Source organism: Orbicella faveolata, unplaced genomic scaffold (assembly GCF_042242905.1).
Source record: "Orbicella faveolata isolate gen_17 unplaced genomic scaffold, um_ofav_v1 contig_35, whole genome shotgun sequence".
NCBI classification, from domain to species: domain Eukaryota; kingdom Metazoa; phylum Cnidaria; class Anthozoa; order Scleractinia; family Merulinidae; genus Orbicella; species Orbicella faveolata.
The window spans coordinates 13520687-13541014 of NW_028301564.1; the positions used below are offsets into that span (position 1 = coordinate 13520687).

Genomic DNA, 20328 nt, shown 5'->3' on the forward strand with positions numbered 1-20328 from the left:
TTGAAGTCCATCTGACGAGAGAGCGTATTTGGAATTTAGAGCTGGAAATGATGAAAATGTACCTAAAAAATGAATTACTAAGAAGGTGCTTTGCTGTACATAGTTTAGTTGGTATACCAAATCATATTTGTTTAATAATGAGTCTAGACTGGACGACTCGAAGCTTCGTTCCTCTCGTACATAGAAGTAGTTATGGAAACAATAGGAGATTTTTTTCTCACTGCAGTATGCTTCCAGTTATACATTTTCCATTGAAATTATACAGCCATGCATGAAACGTGTTTATAACCGACCTTTGATGTGAGCAATGCAATAACAAACATGTTTAGGCGAAACATGTTTTCTTCAAACATGTTTACTCTAATCATGTTTCGGCTTTAATGTGTTTGTTTGTCCATGTGAAGAAATTTGACCATATCATTCCAAGGAATCAGGGGAATGAATTCTGGGTTGGTCGTCGACATCATGTCGTCTTTAATGTTTGGTAGTTTGTTTAATTTTATAGTCAGGCGAAGGAAACGATTGCATTGGAAGCATCTGTACGCGTGCCGGGTGATCAATATGTGAGCGTGACTGTAATACCAGCCATAATTCAAAACCGAGTCATTGCCTCCTTACACAGAACATTAGTTGCCGAAAGCAGTCCTTTAACCAGCTGGGAAATCACAGAGCAGTCCGATCAAAACCGCGTCAACGATACTGACTGCTAATCAGGTTCAATCCAACCCTAAAAATAATTTTCACGATTCTCCATCCCAGATAGCGCAACTAATCAGCGTAAGTAGAAATAAAACGAATCGCATTTGGTAGGAGAAGTAGTATAAACTGTTACAGTCAAAACAGCTAACTCTTCACAGCTATTGAGTAAAATAGACCGAGGCTCAGGCGGTTAAAACAGCTGTATTTTAAGTGAACTAGTTGGATAAACTTACCCTCAGTGTGGAAATGAGGCCACTTATTGGCCTGGAAATATGAGCGACTCAAGATTGGTTATTTTAAAGCCGTATGTGCCTTTTACAAGACTGAATTCTGTCCGTCTGAATTATCATTGGAAAATAACAGTGGTCGTACTAATCCTAGCTAACTGGACTGCTGAGCTCATTGAAAAAAAAAAAAGAAAAAAAACTAATTAAGGTTTTTCTTTGTGAATGACAATGGCTGTTTTGCTCGAGGCTAGCAACGCCTAGCTGGCTTAATGAACGTATTCGGGTTTAAAAATAGGTGAAAAGAAATGTAGTCTGGTTTTCGAACTCATTAACGACAAATTTGGGAGTAAACAATTGGTGGAATGAAATCATAGTGTATTTGTAACATAATAAAGACGTCGAAATTCTGACGTATAAACGTGTTAATAGGCAAATACCAGTTCAACAAATAACTTAAAAATTACACTCAGTTTTGAGTTTCATCCACGACGGTTTGATCTGAGCTCTTCTTCAAATTCAACACATTCTTGTGGTCATAATTTTATCGGTTTGTCAAACGACAAAGAAAAAAGCTAGCTTGAAAGACAAACAAATAATGCCTTTTGTTATATTCTTCTGGACTCGAGACCAATACACGAACTCGGCTAAGGTGTTTACAACCTTGTACAGATAACGTGATGATTCATTTGGGAGGTTACAATTGTTCTGTATGTATATACTCCCATGCAATCAGTTGCATTGACAAATTTACGCAATTGTAACCTCCAAAATGAATCATCGCGTGTTCTCAATTGATTAAGGATGTAAACACGTTAGCCGAACCCGTCTATCAGAATTTGCAGATCTTTTAATATGTCTGAAAAAAAATGCTCTGAAGTAATACAATCAACCAAACGCACTGGCACTAGCTGATATAATTCTTAATATAATGGAAAGCTAAACAAGCTGTACGATAACATGTAAACAGCGATATCCAGTGTCTCTTTAACTGAATACAAACAATTGTAAGACGCCGCCCACACAACGCCGGATAAATTTGAAACCGGCGTTTTCAGAAAACGCATCAAATGTTTTCCGTCCACACTACGCCGGAGAAATTTGAAAACGCAACAATCACCGGTCAGTTTGGATTTGCGTTTGAGGAAAACTCGGGCAGGGAAATCACGTGATCGTGACGTCATCTTTTTCGAAAAGCTCCGTTTTCAAAATGTTTCCCGTCCACACTGAAACGCAAAGCCGGCGTTTTCAAATTGCTCCGGTTTGAAGACCGTTTTGGAAAGCTCCGTTTCCGCGACGGCTTAGTGTGGACGGTAGGCCTAACCGTAGAAATAAAGCTGAATTTTTAAATTTCTCTGGCGTAATGTGGACAGGGCCTAAGCTTTTTTGGCATAGAGCCAGAAACCAGCTACCCATTATCATAGTCATCATCTATATTACAGAGCACGCCACATAATTCAATATGATTTCTTTTTAATCGCCGCTGGTCGAGCGTTTTATACGTTACTAAATAGAGTTTACTGCCATTTGGAATAAATATTTTATTAACACTAATATTTCTCACACCATATCTTACATACTTTGTAATTTCCATCATTTCGCAGAAAACAACTTATAGAGCGGTTTTGAATTGAGTGTCGCAAAACAAAAACCAAAGTAATCACTCTAGCCAATCACAGAGGACACAGGCAATATAGTGAACCAATCAAAACTCGAAGTAATTACATGTAGCTGACTCAAAGCGCGGGAAAATTGGGGGAACGGAAATAGGATGTGAAAGAGAGACCGGAAGTCAAAATGCGGGTTTCGTGACGTGCGTTCAAAGTGTTGCAATATGGCGGACCAATGGCCTCCTCTTAATGTTGCAAATGTTTTGAAAAATAATTCAGCCAGCGCTGTGGAATGTGAAGGAATCAACATTGAGTCGAGAAACAAACTTAAAATAACGGAATGGTGAGTACAAAAGTTCAAGAGGCTTAGTTCGCTACTCGAATTTTAATGAAGATCGATGGTGTACGCGTCAGTCAGGTAGTGAAAAAATTTTTTCTCGACTTAAACTAGGCTGGTTGAAAACTACAGTGAGGCGAATGAAAGAAATTATGTGCCCTGTGCGGAGTTGTACGAAAGATATTTGGCGAATGGTTGGCAGGCGAAAGAAAACTGCCCGGATTTGAAGCCAGTAGATGCGAGTGCATTTGGTCGTGTAATTAGAAAGATCTTCCCAAATGTCACGAAAACCAAACGAAGAACTGAACGAGGGAAGCCAGCTACTCGTGTCTATCTTGGGCTAAAGAAGAATAATTATCCCCTTGTCTGCGATGTCGCGTCTTCTACTATTCATGGTGTCACTCTAGGAAAACAACAGAGACTGCTTACAGTCTATTTTCGGCAGCGAGAGCCGATGACAACACTGTAACGCAGGAATTGTCACGTAAACGAATTTCCGTGGAACCGACATCTAGGAGCTCTCTCTACTTCTGAACATGGTGAACTAAAAGTATTTTGAAAAAAGCAGTGCCTTTTCCGGTGAAGATCTACTAAGACGCTGTGGTTTGCCTCGAACATTAAATGTGACCAAGGCATGATGTCGCGAACTCGTGGCTTTTCCTCCAGAGCGCTTTGTATTCCATGCCCAGTGTTAACAAAGAGAGATGTGAGATCCACAGGTAGCTTAGCACTTCTCAATCGGCATATCGTGGTTTTTAATGGCAAAGTTGTTTTGATTTACAAAAATTAAAATTAAAACAATTTGGACTCCTGGTCATAAATATTAGTTGACCTTGTATGTTCTACGGCCGCGGTGACCTTGACCTCAGGTCACGGCTTAGTATTCAGCGTAAAAAGAGGGTTGTGTTTGAGATCTACATGTACATGTTTATAGCACTCGTGAATCACCTAACAGATTTAAATCGACATATCGTAATTTGGACTGGCTACGTTTTATGGCTTCACAAGCATTTAAATAGAAATCGGACTAAGAGTAGAGTGGAATAAAGAGCCATTTCATGTCAGATGATTTGGCGCGCGGTACAGTGAAAAAAAAAATGATTCGGATTTACTCCAGTACAAGAAAATTGCACGGAAAAGTCGGCCCAATCGAGTTAATCCAAGGAAAAATGGAATAAAACGGGTTTTGTGTGAAAGAGCGAACGATTTATCGCTTGTAATGAATGTATTTGTGAATGTTTAATCTTTTTTCAAGGCCCCGTGGAACCACCGGCCACTTTTAAACGATCAACATTTTCATCCGTCATCCTCGGCAGTTGAAGTCACTAAAGCAAGAAGCTGAATGAAAATGTTTGAGTTAAAAATTCTACACTAAATGTGCATTGCAAAAAAGAAGCTTTGATGGTTTAGCGGGTTTCATCCATCATGACGTGCACATTGTATGAAAATGTTTGATCATTGGGAAAACCGACAGACCGGCTTAAGATTCCTCCTTAACTTCAACTGTTTCAATGATCTGTTTTCAGAGCCCATATTCAGCCGGATAATTTGTGATCAATTTAACTTTAGATATTGTGCTTCAATGACATAACGAAATTAAGGAATAATTTTGCAGCAAATGCAAAAGTGACCCCAACTATAACAGCCGCACACAAACAATTAAAAGCGACGCGCTGTTTTTCAGCATAAACACACAGTAGGATTTCAGTCTAGCCTTTTGATCAGGACAGTTTACCAGGCTCTTTTCACCGATTATACTTCATAAAAAAATTGTTGAAATTCTACAATAATACGAATTTCCTGCATTGCATTGTTACGTTCGTGTACCAGCAGCGTGCACCCATATATTCAAACATATCAGTTATTTCTCTGAAACCAACACACACACACACACACACACACACACACACACACACACACACACACACACACACACACACACACACACACACACACACAAAGCAGCCAGATAAACATGAAACACACAACATACCTCTTTAGGTTCGTGGCAGTCACCAATTCCCGCAAATGAATGGATTGTTTTGGCTTTGTTTTTTAAAACCTTCGCTGCACGTCCAGTCGTGCTTGTCACGCAAACCGTTTTCTCTGTACGCTCACAAATTTGCTTCATGAGGAGGGACTTCCCACTACCGGCGGCCCCAGCAATAAAAGTATTGTGGCCAGCCAAAACGACATCCAGCACTTTCCTTTGACAGTCAGTCAAACCGCTAGAGGCAAACGAACAGCAACATAATTTTTAAGCTGATCTGAATCGCAGTACCGAAAAGGTCGCCAATTAACGTGAATCTCGCCGTCTCAAATCACAAAATTACCTTAGAGTTGATTGACATTGGCAAAATCTTCTCCTACTATTAATACTTACCTCATGTTGTCAGGTGGAAGAAATTTCCTAACATAACAGTCATGAAATTCCTGAATTCTTCCAAATAAATGAGAACTCTTTCGAACTCTTCCCGCCAGTGTGGCGTCATAAATCGGGAATATCTGGCCTTGGCCTTGTGGCAGCATTCTATTTCCGGAATAAAATCATCCAACTTCCGGAATTAGAACTGACCAATCAGAACAAGCGACACTATCACTTCCGCTTCGATTCTGTCAATCAACGTTTCGCATTTCTCACTTCCGTGACCCCCAACTGGCAGAAACATAGTGCGAAAGCGAGTTGTTTAAAACAACGCCAAAATATCGCAGACCTTCTAGATGTTTGGACTAAATGAGCGTAGATATATTTAGTTTAATGCTTCTTCTTCCCACAGAGTAATTTTCGTTAAATTACGAAGTAAATTTCTCCTCGAACTAATGCAAATTTAGAACGCTATCATTTCAGTTTCATCCCTTGTCATTTACTTAGAGCTCCGAGCAGGCTCCGATCGATTTTCCGTAATTTCGGTTCCAGACCTCGCACTAGCATACCGCGCGCGTATTAAAAATTCAAAATGGCCGCCACAAAACACAAAACACGCGCGATAAAGGTAGGTTCATCTTTTATTCATGCTCTAAACGGATGTGAGGGCTCCCTGTGGCCTTTTGGGCGTTTTTCAACACTGCAGGTTGAAGGAAAGAGGAAAATGGCTGTTGCATCTATCTTAATATCAAGGTGTACATAGCATGTCTACATAACGAATTATTTTGAGAGACTACTCAGATCTTGCGTGCATATGGAGTTTAATACAGCTCCGTTTCGTAGGCTAACATATAGCATGTCTACATATATGTATATCATTTTCATATTAAATGACGCACAATCCACAGTAAGTCCCAAGCTGGATCGATACATGACATAAAGCTGCATGTATGTAGCTGGATAAATATGTTTTTGTCTTCCCGATTGTTCACCACAAAGGGTGTTTGGTAAACATGCCTTTCCACTGCCGTGAATCTGCCTCCTGTGGAAATTATGGAGACATCAAATTATCAGTATGGATCATCACGCATTTAACAAAGCAAAAACCAGGATCATAGACGAATGCAACCTTGTACACGTGCTAAACTACGTGTACCTGTGCATTGAGAACTTATCAGGGGTTTGTGAGTACACACCTTAAGCTTTGAATGCAGAAATTGCAATCGCACCTCCAAGTCTTTCATCTCCTATTTGTAAAGTAGAAGAACAATGACAGTCACTAATAAATCAAAATCAATAGTAAATCTACCCAAACGCGGAACCAAGGAAAAACAAAAACAAAAACAAAAACACTAAAAGTTGAATAAAACTAGATTCGTGTACAGGGCCCAGCAACGGAGTCTTATTTGACGGCAATTCCAGCTAAATCTACTGCACAAGTGGATCTTATTGACGCAAATCAATCTACGTGACACCAAGCGATCGTGTTACGCTCGACACTTCGTATCTCGTCAGGAAAGCGAAGCATTGTTGGCTCGTCACGACGGAGGACGCTCTCGGTAGTTATGGACGAGCGAAAAAAAGACGGCAAACGAGAGAAAAAAACGAAGGACGACTAAGTTCCAGGCTTCTGCAACATTTACGTCACACGATCGCAAGAAAATCGAATTATAATGCCCTGTAACTATATACGGTGAATTTGAAAGCTGGAATTACGGTCAAAAAATCTGTTGTAACGCATGTACATGAAATCCTGCGGCTTGGGACCTTAGCACTTGTCAGAGACAACAATACAGTGACTTTAAAGGTGTACATGTATTGGATGCTGTACATGGAGATGCAGTTACTGTTTTGGATTAATGCTAATTGTGCTTCATTTTTAGATGACTTCAAACCCAAGATGATGACAATGTCAATTCCAAATTCGATTTGAATGTTGGTTGCTTTGATCCATACTTGCCTATTTGGACTGTTTATTGCAACTGCTATCCTGTTATTCTCGCCCAAATTTCAGCCTTGGTTATGTTCTGAGCAACTTCATTAACTCAAGACGTTTTTAGTATAGTCTTCCTGAGCCACATAACGTTCTCACGAATTTGAAAAAAATGTTCTTAAAAATATAACTACTGCACAATGTGTGATCGGTTACTCACGGCGCTAAGTTTAGCATCTCGCAAGAGTGATAACTTTGGAACAGTGTCTTCTAGCTTGCTAATCTGCAAATTACATATGAGATCAACAAAAGTTACATATTGACTGAAATACTCCACGTAACATCTGTAAAATTTAATAAAACTTTCTTCATCTCAGAATGGTCTTAGATAATTGTAGTCTAAAAGGCAGTAAAAGTGGTTCGTCAAGGGTCTTAGCGTCCACTCCCGTGAAGTGCAGTGTTCCTTGTGAATGCACCTTTACTACTCGGTCCCCATTTTCTCTCCCTAACCACAACTATAACCTGCTAGTGGTAAAAATTTATATTATTGTTACATGCAGTCAAGGGAGACTGTACAAAGATGCTGGTTTTACAGAGACTGCTGAATGAATTACTATCAGTTGAGGGAGGAGCACAAACTCCTACACCCTTCATGTTACAGAAAGCAAAATTGAGCGCTGGCCCTGGCCACACTAAGCCAATTAAACTTACTTGATTAGACCTACTGTAGATGTGACATGATTTGGTTCAATGGTGGTTTGAATTTGCAGTTCGTAACATGGTCCATGCACATCCAGTCACAAAGATCATTCCAGTCAGCGCTCTGTATTTATCACAATATCTAAACAATGCATGGTGCAAATCAGGACAAGTGATAAACTCACCCTCTTAGTAAACATCTCCAACTTCCTTTGGTAAGTCTCATTGTAACATGCAACATCAACTCGCCGGGGGATTGGCTTTACTATAGTAAACACAAACAAGCAGTAAATAACTCTCGATCAGCCTCCATGTACAATTACAATCTTGGTCAGAATAAAATCAGAAATAAAACCACCCTGCCCCCTGAATCAATGATGAACTCATGCTAAACCCAAAAGGTACAATTTTTTACATCACTGAAGTGGGGGGAGGGGAGATGCAATCTTGACTGGAATAAAATGAGAAATAAAATCATCCCTCCACCTGAATAGACTATGAGTAGTCCCTCATTCGCTTAGTCGGTCATGCATGACGCGAAAGAAAACTGCGAGAAAAAAATGGCCGTGCAAAATCCTGGGGACAAGGAGTGTGTGAAAGGAGGCGCACTCCTCGCCGCCAGGATTTCGCGCGCCCATTTTTTCTCGCAGCTTTCTTTCGCATCACACACGACAGACTAAGCAATAGAGGGACTACTTGTAGTCTACTCCCTGAATGAATGATGAATTCATGAATGCTAATCTAACCAAGACTCACCATTTTTCTGTTGTTAAGGCACCCCCCCCTCTCCAACCCCCCCCCCCCCAAAAATGCATAAAATACGGTCGTGAGTAGCAACAGCACAACACAGAACTATCATTTCACATGTTAGCGTACAGTGTCCTTCAGATCGTAGGGAGGCATCTCATAAATGGACCAGAACAAGAAAGCCCAACACAAAATGGCAAGCTCAGTGGTGTACCTCGAAAAAACATATGATTTGTGAATCATCGCCGCAGAGATTTTTCTGGAGAAGGGGGCTTCTTTCTGGGCAAGTGAAAGTTACACCAGGCGAGTGGATTTTGAGAGTAACTTGCCCGAATGGCGAGTGCTGTCAAAACTTCATTTCCAACACTGATGTTAGATACAAACTTACATCTCCTCTTGAGTGACATTTGGTAAGTTACATGATTGTACATTCCCAAAAGAAAGACAACTTGACTTCTTAAAAAGAAATAAAAATATGGCAATGTATTTGAAATTGTCTTACCTGAAGAATGTCTCTCACATACTTCAAGAATGTAAGGGCTGTGTGAATTCAAATATAAATTTAACTTCAATTGCTGTCTTGCTTTAAACTTAATCAGTCATGAAAGCAAAGTTTTGATCCATATACAGTAAAGAGAGGGTAACTATCAGCTTGGCAGGTAAAATTGTCAATTTAAAGAGTGCTTCAAGTTCACAATCATGTCTCAAGTCCTACACACACCTGTACGTAAATTTTAGAAACCATTACTCAGAAAGGTTTTTGGCTTCAATTATGCACTTTAATTTTCTTAAAAAGTACATTCCTCATTGATTTTAGCTCAGATGATAATAACAGTGCCCCTCTTATGTAACTGGATGAAAAATGTGTCATTTGGGGAAATTTGCCAGCTAATAGTTAATACCTGGGCTGCAAACCAACCTTGTTACAGTATTTTCAGGAGTCCTTCTGCTCAAAGGCATAAGAGATCCTCTTGCATTCCGTAACTGAGTAGAAGTAAATAAATGAAAAAAATCCACAAAATCATCTTACTATGAACTACAGTATTACTACCTCAACCTGCTAGCCAGTTGTAAACCCCATGCTCTCAGACTTCCACCTACATGTATGTGTATTTTTAAATGTTTTACAAGAAATAAACAAATAAATATTGAGAGCATGCAGTGCAGTTTAACTGAACACAAAATACAAACCTTGAGGACATTTGTCTTTCCTACTGCTGACAAGCCAAGTTGTTTAGTAAGAGCCTGTCAATGAATCAATCAATCCATCAAATTATTAACCAAGCAATCAATCAATCAATCAGTCAGTCAATCAATCAATGAAATAAATTATTCTTGTCTAATTTCTTCCATACACCTTCGACTTAAATAATCAAGAACAGAATGGGGCCATTGGTGAATCTTGTAAGTACTGTCAAACCTGTAGTAAGCAGCACCATATTTTACTGAGCTGTCACCCTGTATTTAAGCAGTCAGTTTTCGAAGTCCTGAAAATCACATCCCTTAATTAATGTAATTTTGACTTCTATTAAGCGGTCACCTCTATTAAGCGGTTGCTGTCACCATTTGCGAAAAACCTAACAGGACTTTTTCTATTGTCTGTATTAATTAAATGGTCACACGGTATCAATTACTTTGTTAATACAGTTTCAAATAATGTAACACACGAGGTACAGCAAATGATTTCCTTGATTATTTTCCCAAATCATTAAAATGCCACCAATGGATGTTTCTAATTTGAGGTCAAATGTCTTTTCAGCACTGATTGTATTTGATCTGTTTTTCTTGGAACCTGTATTAGGTGGTCACACTGTATTGAGCGGTCACTTAGCCATTCCCTGAAGGTGACCGCTTAATACAGGTTCGACTGTAATTTTAAATCATCATACACCGCAGTCTTATAGTACCAAAAAAATAGGGCTGTGTAGTCATTTAGAGTCAGTGTCAATCAAGTATTAATTATGACTGAGGCAATGTCCATTGGTATTTGGCAGTGTCATACTTTCGTCCTTCAAAAGAAGGGCAAAAAACAAAAAGTGAAAACAAAAACACCACAACAAAAAAATGGCTACGGCAAGTGCCTTGGTTTGCCTCATACTGGCTACCTCCCTGTCACTGATCGAGCTGGAATATTTAAAATTGGACAACTAGGAAAACGTCTCACCTCCAGGAACTTGGCTTTTTCATACACTTTGTCTTCTTCCTCTACGTCTTCCGCGCAATTAAATTGGAATCTCTTTAAATCAGACGTAACTATTTGAAAAAAAGGCAAGTAAAGCGAACGTTAAATATGATCTCAGTTTCTCGTCCTGAGCTAATAACAGCAAACTTGCAAGATGTTTAGCAAAAAGCATCTTGTAAGGGCTTTGGAAGCATACCATCTCCTACTCTTACAATCACCCAGAGTGTTCTCTTTTCACTACTCATCCTCATATTTAAGTAAAGCAACGTTCAACAAGGCGAAAACCACACGAATTTTCTTGAAATTCTCCTCTTGTTTCGCTTTGTTGATTGTTGAGCCGATTGTTGACTGAAGGAAATAATGACCAGCGGTAATGCGCGCAAGAAGAAATTCATTGACTTTTACATGACGTATTGCAGATAATCCAATATGGCGGGTTCTTCTGATGGAGCAGCTACACAAACAGGCGCAATTATTGAGGTAAATTTTTATACCAAAACGAAATGGTGGACTGTTAAATTCATGCAATTTCTTTCTACTTATAGTATCTATTAATTTATCTCTGTATCAGCTCACTGATGAGGAAAGAGCAGTTCTTAAAGAATGTACAAGAAATAGTATTTTCTTCAGAGGTAACCTTATTAAACTAACTTTAGATGATTGTAAAAAGCTTATAAGCTTAAACTTATCATCCTATAAAAGATCTATGGTTCCTAATTCGATAACAGATACAGTAACAGTCACTACATGTACTTGGATATAATCATTGTGAAGTGTGAGATATATACCAGAACACCCCTTGTTCCCAGTTGCCCATAGGTAATCGCCCAGGCTCTGCCCTAGCCACGCCCAAGGTAGAAAGGTTAGGGTAAGGAATTTCAGTCGACTGGTTCATTGTGTGTAATCACCATAATTATGCAGAGATATAATTATTCTATTCCCTTGTTAACATTATGGTATCCACTTTAAGTGGTTTGACCACATGCCTGTATTTTTCCGGGTAACACTAACTTTACTTGGTATTCTTCACTGATGTTATTATTACTACCCCTTTTTGACTGTAAAAAAGTTACAAAAATTTGTAACTCCCAGTTTATCCTCCAGGTAGTGCCCATGTTGTTATTGTTTCCGGGATGGGTACTCCCAGAAAAATTGGGTGGGGGTGTGCAGCACACTTCCCAAAACCCTTACCCTATTTATAAACAAAATCTTCAATTTTCCCTACCCTATTTATGACCTGACCAAAAATTGGATACCCTATTTATGATATGATCCTTAAGGCAGGTTTCAAACCTGCCTTACAATTAGTTCCCCAGCTCAGAGCAATGTTAAATTGTCGTAAACATAATTTGTGAAGGGTTTTTGTTCATGGTCTTATTGACAATGATGAAAAAGTAGCTTCTTCTTAAAGACATATCAATTCAAGACTATAGTGCAAAAACCATACCCTGTTTATGACAAAAATGGCCAAAATCAATACTCTATTTATGACCAAAATGGCTGAAAGACCATACCGTTTCGGACCCCACATATCCCATACACCAGCCCCTAAAGGAGAGTTGGTCCCCCCCCCCTCCCGGTTATGCTGTCTAATAGGTGATATCACAATTGTTCATTTACAGGTTTTCCAGCAGGTATTATTTCTGTAGTTTTGATAAGCCAGGCAGTGAAAAGTGGTAAGTAAATTCAAACCTTGCATAATGTTCCCACTGGACTCGACTACCACATGCCACTTGCTAGTCTCCTTCACAGCTGTTATTTGGGATTGTCAGGCTATGAGCTCCCTCACCCAGCAATGGCTGTTTAAACCCAAACTGCAGTCCTTTCCTTTTGTTTGGACTGCAACCACTATGTTGCTTATCTGCAAAAATGTAGCAGTTGCTGGTAAGCCTTTTAAATGCTTCAAGATCACTTCAAACTTTGGACGCTTGTTATTATTCTTACATAATACTGTTTTTCCTTAAGCATGTCTGACCTGGCATGCTTTTTTTTTAGTTTGGTGAAACGTTTTTCATACTTTGTTGCCTGGGGTGTGCCAAGTACAAAAGACAACATCACTGACACTTGGGGTTGCGATATCACAAAACTTTTGATTGGTGTAATTGGCAAATTTTGGTGTGGCTTACTGAGGAATGTATGAGTGAAGTTGTCACTGGGTAAAATGCACAAAAGAATGAGGTTTGGGTTTTAGTAGCCCATGCAACCCCAATATCAGCTCTGGCTGATCATTAAACATTCTTTGTACATTGGTTGTGACTCTGGTGCAATTTATCACATTTAACTCTACATATATCTCCAAGGGAAACTAGATTTTGTCCATTGGACAAGTTGATGTCGAAATTTTTGTTGCTCACCGATTATGATCATTCTGTTACACACAGATTGTGTCCATACCTTAATTTTCCTGTCTTATTAATTTTTTTTTAAGGCTTTATACCCAAAGTGAAAAAGTTGTCAGGATTGGCATATACGGGTAAGACTTAAGATTACATGAATTGTATTGAGTGGTTGTTATTTATGTTTCAAAATGGCCAGAGTTTGCCTTACTATGTTGACAGGATAAGAAATACAGATTGAAAGTCACTCCAAAGATCAAAAAGGAAGTCCTAGCTATATAAAGCAGGCATTGCTGATGTAGTAAAAGCTGGGGTTGGCACTGATTGGCAGTCATTATTTTCCTACTGTTTTACAGTGTGACAACTCCGACCAAGGCCACTGAAGCAAATTCTTTGCAAATTGACCACTGGCAAAGATTATAAAAGTTTTAAAATAGTTACCAGTCAAAATGACCAGAAATCTGTTCCTTTTGTAATGTACAGCTTGATTACATCAATAATTTGTTGGGAAACTACATGTATTGTTAACCTCCACAACTTTTATTTCATTAAATTTGTAGAAAATTTTGTTGGGTGTCCTTGTTTAGAGTAGTCACACTGTGGTACCTTCACGTTTCAGTCACCATTTTTAATGGGCAACAAACTTGACTGTAAAACTGATTTAATTGATCTACATTGGTATAAAATTGCATATACCTCTACAAGGTTTAATGCAAAGTGTCCCCCCCCCCCCCCCCAGATTGCTCTAAGTGTAGCCGCATGATATTTTTTTGAAAGGGAGAAGCCTTTTTTGGAATTCATCACTTTAGAATCTTTAGAGACTGAAACTGGCACTTAGCCAAACACTCTTTAACCCATTGACTCCTGCACCGGCCGTAACCAACCGTGACTAGCCTTGGCCTTTCTTCCACTTCTGACGTCATCACCTTTGACTGAAATTGGCATCATCCATGCTCAACTTCTGCAGGAGGAAAAGATCTTTCCAATGATACCCAGATCAGAGTGAGTGGCCCAATGGAACCTGGGATATGCGCAAAAATGCTCAATAAGTTGAGTAAAAAACTCAGAGCAAAATTCCTTGCCACTACATGTGGCTACTCCTTGGCAACAATCGCCTGTCTCGGTGATGTTTTCTCAGAATGTTTTAAACTGGAAGCAAGCCCAGTAGAAGGTCAATCACTGCAGCAAAAACAAAAGAAAAGGAGAAAGAGGAAAGGTGAAAAAAATGAGTAAAAAAAAATCGAAAAGCCTAAAGATGTAGGTCATCTCAAAATTTTGATTTCTGCACGTGCCTGAGCAAAAATGTTGTAAAACGTGATGCTAAGGGAAAGAAAGGCATGCTGTCATGTTGCAAATGCCTTTTTGAGTAGAGTGGCACTAATTTGGCCCATATCCAGCCTGAAAATCTCCAAAAAATGCATTTTTGGCAAAAAGCTCCGTGAGCCAATGGGTTAATAGGTTCTTTCTCCTTTAGCGTTGTTCCCAAGTTCTTAAGCCAGCAAAGCATCATGGGTACCCCACTTTTTTTCAGGCCGATGCATTAATTTCATTAGGCACGATTCTGTTAATTAATTTATTATACAAATGTAATCTGTTTTGTGATAAAACCATTTACAAATTAAAATAGGGATGTGGGAAAAACATACATGTCTATACAGTGTATGTAAGTTGTATGTGCTGCATCTCATTTTGTATTGTTAGCCAGGGTTTGCTTGCTTGAGCAGGATATTGATTTAAAATAGGAGGCTGTTCTGATATATTGGATGTTTCTTTTTCTATAGGACTGTTTGCAATTTCCTTTTATGGTGGAGTTAGGTCTTATAACAAAACTTGCATTGCGAAGATAATGAAGTTAGAGAATTCCAACCTCAAAGAAAGTGTTATCAAATTGATGGAGAGAAGGTATGGTCATATACATGTAGTTGCATGATTTGTACATTTTTGGCCATTGGTCGATCAGGTGAAAGAGAGACGGAAAAAAAGAAAAACATCAATTTGGCATACAAGAATGTAGTTTGTCACTGGTTTTGAAGTCAATAGGTCATATTCGTATTCTCTGTATTGGTCTTGGACTGAAACTAGCTTACAATGGAGGTTCATGCAGGGAATATCATTAAAAAGAGATGGATGTCATTTGAATCTGAAAAGATTCCCTGCGTTAGCCTCAGTTGCAAGCTAGTTGCAGTCCAATACTGAAAATAGGAATACAGTCTTTTTGACTGGGTCTTGGAATCATTTGTGTTTGTTTGTGAGAAGGAATCCCTGGTGACAAAACTCAGTTGGGGAGGTCAATGGTATGTACATACAGGCCTAGCAGGTTTGTATTATCTGGAAGTATGTGTGTCTGTATTTGTGCCTTTACTGGGCCATTCTAAATATTGGAATCACCTTACAACTGTACAATTGTTTGGTTTTTATGCTTTGAATTGATGAATGTTGCTTCACTCACTCACTCAATCCTCTTTGTTGCCGATGGAACATAGGTCATCCGCTAGTGCCCACCACCTGACCCTATTTTGAGCAGTGCGCTGCACTTCCTGCCACTTGAATGTTGTTTCAATGAAACTTAAATTTAGAAAAAAAGCAGAGAAACACACAAGTTATCTATTTTGTCCAGTATCTACTGCACTTGTCTTCCTCACCTCCACAGATTATGCATTAAAGACTGAGCTGAAAAAAAAAAAACCTTGCTGGTTGCATTGCACTTATCATTAAGATCCGTGGGGAACGGGAATGGTACACTGGTGAGAGCACTCGCCCCCCACCAATGTGGCCCAGGTTGGATTCCACCCAGTGCCATAAGTGGGTGGAGTTTGTTGTTGGTTCTCCTCCTTGCTCCAAGGGTTTTTCACCGGGTTCTCCAGTTTTCCTTCTCCCACAGAAACTAACATCTCCAAATTCCAATTCGAACAGGATAGAGGACCTGCATTTAAACCAGCTAAGGCTGATGTGACTTCTTTTTAGCTCTAAATATTGTAATTTATGCGTCAGCCTTCTGATAAGTCCACAGTTATTCCAATCTACTCTGTCAAAAAATGCGAAACAAATTAATTTCAGTCAGTGCTTTAAATCCAAGGTACAATAAAGAGATTGCACCTCTTTCTTGGTCAGAGGGAGATGTGCTGTCTGAGATGTGGTGTCTTTGTTGACTTTCTAACACTTTTTCAACATCTTTGAACATCTTGTTTGTTGGTGAAATGATCAAAATGCTGTGTTGATATGTCTTTTTCAAGGACTGGGAAGGGAATGCCGCTTGATAGGAATCAAGGCCAAAGCGTCTCGGAGCAGAAAGATTTGAGTTTGCCAGGTTAGTTTTCAGACTGTAGGAACATATCAGGAGGCAAGTGTGCGAATTTTATGTATTGTACTGTAAACAGGCTAGTCCTAAAAGAGACGTTTATGTTTGGTAAAACCCTTCTTTCTCGTAACAATAATTAATTTCTATGCCTACATATTACAAGAATACGGATCTGAAAAATGCGTGACTGTATTAATTGAATCAGTGAATGAATGTTTGAAAAAGTCCTATAATTCCTGGAATTTCTCATGACAGGAGACATCCGGTTTAGCGCGCCAGATGAAAGTCCCACTAGAGGTGACAACATCCCTCTTTCCAGCAACACTGCAGCTTCACCGGTCGAACACAGGTCAAGCAGCGAAGACGTCCGTACACCTCCGAACTTGTACTTTGATGTTGATGAAGAAAAAGAGAACAAGCATACAAGTTACGAAGAACTGAGAAAGAAACACCGTGAAAGATGGACTCCACCCACCATGTCTTCAGTAACTACGAGAAGGATGGAACAGGTTAGCAAAGTTAATAACTTTTGGCAGAACTACACTTGTAAACTAATGCAAATGCTGCAATCTGATTGGCTGAGCCATCACGCATTACTAGCCATTGGTGTGGACTGTAGTGGTATGATGTGGTTCTCCAAAGTTTTGAAGGAACATTTCGAAACAAATGGAAAATCAAATTCCCGAGAATACAGAAAGGACATTTACGGTTTCTTGAGTTTGAAAACTCGAAATTGTTCACAGAAACTGTTGAGCGTGCGTATACAGCTGCACATGTCAAATGAAAATTCAGTCCACGCGATTTTTCTAAAGCGGGAAGTTTAATACTAAGATGAGAAATAATTGGAAACCGTTACTTGAAGCAAATTTCAGTTTTAGTTCGACTAAAACAATTAGATTATTCGCTCTCGATTTCTAGGGGCTGATAGTTGATTCGGCCTTCAGCCTCATCAACGAACGGTTTATGAGAACATCATCAGATAACTGCAAAATGTTTAGACCTCTTTTGAGTCTCCTCCACATAATCGTTATTTTGCTCAAAATCAGTGCAATATAATGCCTCGAATAACGTTAAACCTCGGTGTTGAATGGTCAAATGCAACTGATAGCTTGAATCATTATCAGCCTAGGCAAAGAAGAGAGGGTCAGCAGGACTCTGCACCAGGTTCCAGCGAAGCACCGCTGTCATGGTTTGACCAGGATAACACCAGTGACGACCGTAGTGGACAGGAAACTGGACAGCGGAGTAACACTCAACGGGAGAGGTCTTCATATAGGCAAGGTATCATTGAGGATGTACATAATTATGTATGATAGCTTTGTTTGTACCAGACATTTTGCTTCCTCTAGTTTCTAAGTTTGATCAAAATGGTTCGCAAGTAGTCACAAGTTAACTTTAGAAATGTGTGTCTCTGTGGACGTATTTTTTTTGTGGGTAAAGCCTTCTTAAGTCTACCGGAGTGAACTGCATTGTACTCTCAGGTGTGCTACCCTGACAAGTGAACGATGTGCACATCTTTTGTCGACTTTTGTGTTGTGATGGAGGCGGTAAGAAGCACGTTTTGCCTTGGCCCCGAAGATAAAGCGCAAGCAATGTCAACACAAGTTTACAATGCTACGCCACTGAAGTGTACATGAAGAAGACAGTGAAATGAAGAAAACAAAATGAAAGAAGAAGAATCAGCTGAAACATAAGCGATCGCTTAGCACAAGAGCGCGTAAAATGCCCTTAGAAATCATGAGTATCGTACATTTATCTCACACTCCCTAAATGCGTCATTTTGTTCCTTTTTTTTTTTTTTTTTTTTTTTTTTTTTTTTCATCAGCATTCTTTGTCGTTACATCACACTTCATTACCAACTTTACTAAATAGAGTTTTACACCAGAATATTATCTATCCCTTATGCCATGGATCGGCGAAAGCTTGGAACGTTAACTTAACTATATACAGAGTAGTTTAAAAGGCCTCACTCGAAAATAAAAAACAGTAGATTATATCCAATATGCTTCTCAAGAACAACATTCAACGCTAACAGGAACCAAAATATTTAGAATAACAAGCTTTGCCGGCTAAAACCTCAGTAAGAAAGTTTGGGAAAGACAGAGACAAGGTAGCGTCTATCTGCAGCGAACGAGTAACGGATAACGTTCAATGGCTGCTTGTTCTCATTAACATGTTCCTTTTTGCAGGGCCATCGCCCAGGAAGAACAAATATGGCGACGTCATGGAATGATTATGATGGTTTCTAGCTTGCTGGTTTCATAATTCCTGTTCCTGTGCTTCCAAGGCTTTTGATCAATTAATGTTAAAATTTTCTGGTCCTTTCCATTCCATTAAGAGACTAGACTCCTCCTCCAAATCATTCTAAGATCCTAACCGGTAGAGGTTGTGGAAACTGTAACAACGGCACAAAATCATATGTTTCCATTCAACTCCGCAGGATTGCTAAACCTTTTATGTTTTCATGTATAGATGCAGGACATATTTTCTTTGTTAGGGGAATTTCCACTTGAATTACACAATGTTACGTATTGGTGGTGGCCTTGTAAAATAAATAAACAAAATAAATGATATTAAAAATAAAGATCAGTGAGTGAAGACCAATAGGCCCTTTGCACGATCCGGTCACATGGTACAAAATTACGCATGCTGGTAAGCAAGTTCCGCAGTGGAACTTCCAAAACCAAGGCAGGTCCAGGTGGACTGGTACGAGTGGCATTGTTTTGGAAGTCCCACTGTGCAACTTGCTCACCAGCATGTGTGATTTTGTACCATGTGACCGGATCGTGCAAAGGGCCTATTGCGTCTGTGACTAGGTACTATAGTGATTAATAAAGTCGATAACCACGAAGCTGAAGTCCGATATCGTTATCGATATCGTTAGACTGGACTATAGCACAACCAGAGTTGGACGACATGAAGTTCTGTTACCAATTGATTATAACCGTTATGATCAATTATGATCAGTTGTGATAACCATTTGTGATAGGCTATCACAAATGGCAGCAGTGACTTGTATGTGAAGTTTATATGAAATAATTCATATATGAACTGCGGTTGTAGATGAAAGTGAAGAATGATCATCGCAGTTAATTTTCCAATGCAATTGGAAAGAAGAAGCCTGAAAAAATCAGGGCTTCAACGGGATTTTTTTTCAGGCTTCTTCTTTCCAATTGCTTAAATTGGAAAATTAACTGCGATGATCATTCTTCACTTTCAGTGACTTGTATACTGGCATGGTCGCAGGTTCTAAAATAGTTAGGCGTGTGTGGAAGCCTATCAAGGCGCATGAAAAGCCCGTTGCCCAGAACATCCATATTTGTCAAATGTTTATATCAAACACGAGAGTCAGTGTTTCATCGGGATATTCAAACACCGAGAAGAGAGTTGAAAATACGACATGCAGCGGAGTATTTTTGACGAAATTCGAGATGTTTGGATAGCCGATGAAACACTGTCTCGAGTGTTTGATATATTTTCTCAATTCAAACAAAAACTAAGGAGTAAACGGAGAAGTAAAATCGTTAGAATCTGTGCTAATAGACCTTTCCCGCATTCCAACAAACAATGGCGCCAACTCGAGGTCAGGGTGGACAAAAATACAGAAGATGTATGAAAATGTCCACCCCAACCTCGCTCTGGTGCCATTGTTCGAACGCACTGTAGTCGAATGCGGGAAAGGTCTATTAAGACCGGGTATCCAAACCTCCTCCACGGTTGTGATTTTCTTTGTTTTAACTTGATGAATTATTAATGAGTTTGAGAAACATATTTCCTTGTTTGTTTGTTTGTTTGTTTGTTTTAGAACAGCGTTTCTCGCCAAAACAGCAAAACAGATTTAAAAAAAGAGCGTTTATTGCGTACAAGGTTACAATTTTTATCACAATTTAGGTAACTC

General features: G+C 39.3%; 3 protein-coding genes across 3 annotated transcripts; 2 read left to right on the forward strand and 1 right to left on the reverse strand.

The window, feature by feature from the left end:
• Window positions 1–2683: 2683 nt before the first annotated feature.
• Window positions 2684–3955, forward strand: LOC149103401 (uncharacterized). The gene is made up of 2 exons (XM_089273533.1): window positions 2684–2876; window positions 2985–3955. Exons 1-2 carry the CDS (start codon window positions 2758–2760, stop codon window positions 3337–3339), a joined length of 474 nt encoding a protein of 157 aa, XP_089129659.1. The 5' UTR covers window positions 2684–2757; the 3' UTR covers window positions 3340–3955.
• Window positions 3956–5858: 1903 nt separating this feature from the next.
• LOC110055475 (uncharacterized) lies at window positions 5859–11163 on the reverse strand. Its single transcript, XM_020761865.2, has 9 exons — window positions 10993–11163; window positions 10779–10867; window positions 9806–9859; window positions 9534–9598; window positions 9117–9154; window positions 8053–8132; window positions 7389–7451; window positions 6432–6482; window positions 5859–6277 (listed from the first exon to the last, which is right to left on the reverse strand). The coding sequence occupies exons 1-9, from the start codon at window positions 11045–11047 to the stop codon at window positions 6224–6226; spliced, it is 549 nt and encodes a 182-aa protein (XP_020617524.2). The 5' UTR covers window positions 11048–11163; the 3' UTR covers window positions 5859–6223.
• Window positions 11164–11197: 34 nt separating this feature from the next.
• On the forward strand, window positions 11198–19014 carry LOC110055479 (OCIA domain-containing protein 1-like). The gene is made up of 9 exons (XM_089272786.1): window positions 11198–11276; window positions 11368–11428; window positions 12419–12472; window positions 13225–13269; window positions 14914–15034; window positions 16366–16439; window positions 16686–16939; window positions 17555–17711; window positions 18620–19014. Exons 1-9 carry the CDS (start codon window positions 11226–11228, stop codon window positions 18661–18663), a joined length of 861 nt encoding a protein of 286 aa, XP_089128912.1. The 5' UTR covers window positions 11198–11225; the 3' UTR covers window positions 18664–19014.
• The last annotated feature ends 1314 nt before the right edge of the window (window positions 19015–20328 follow it).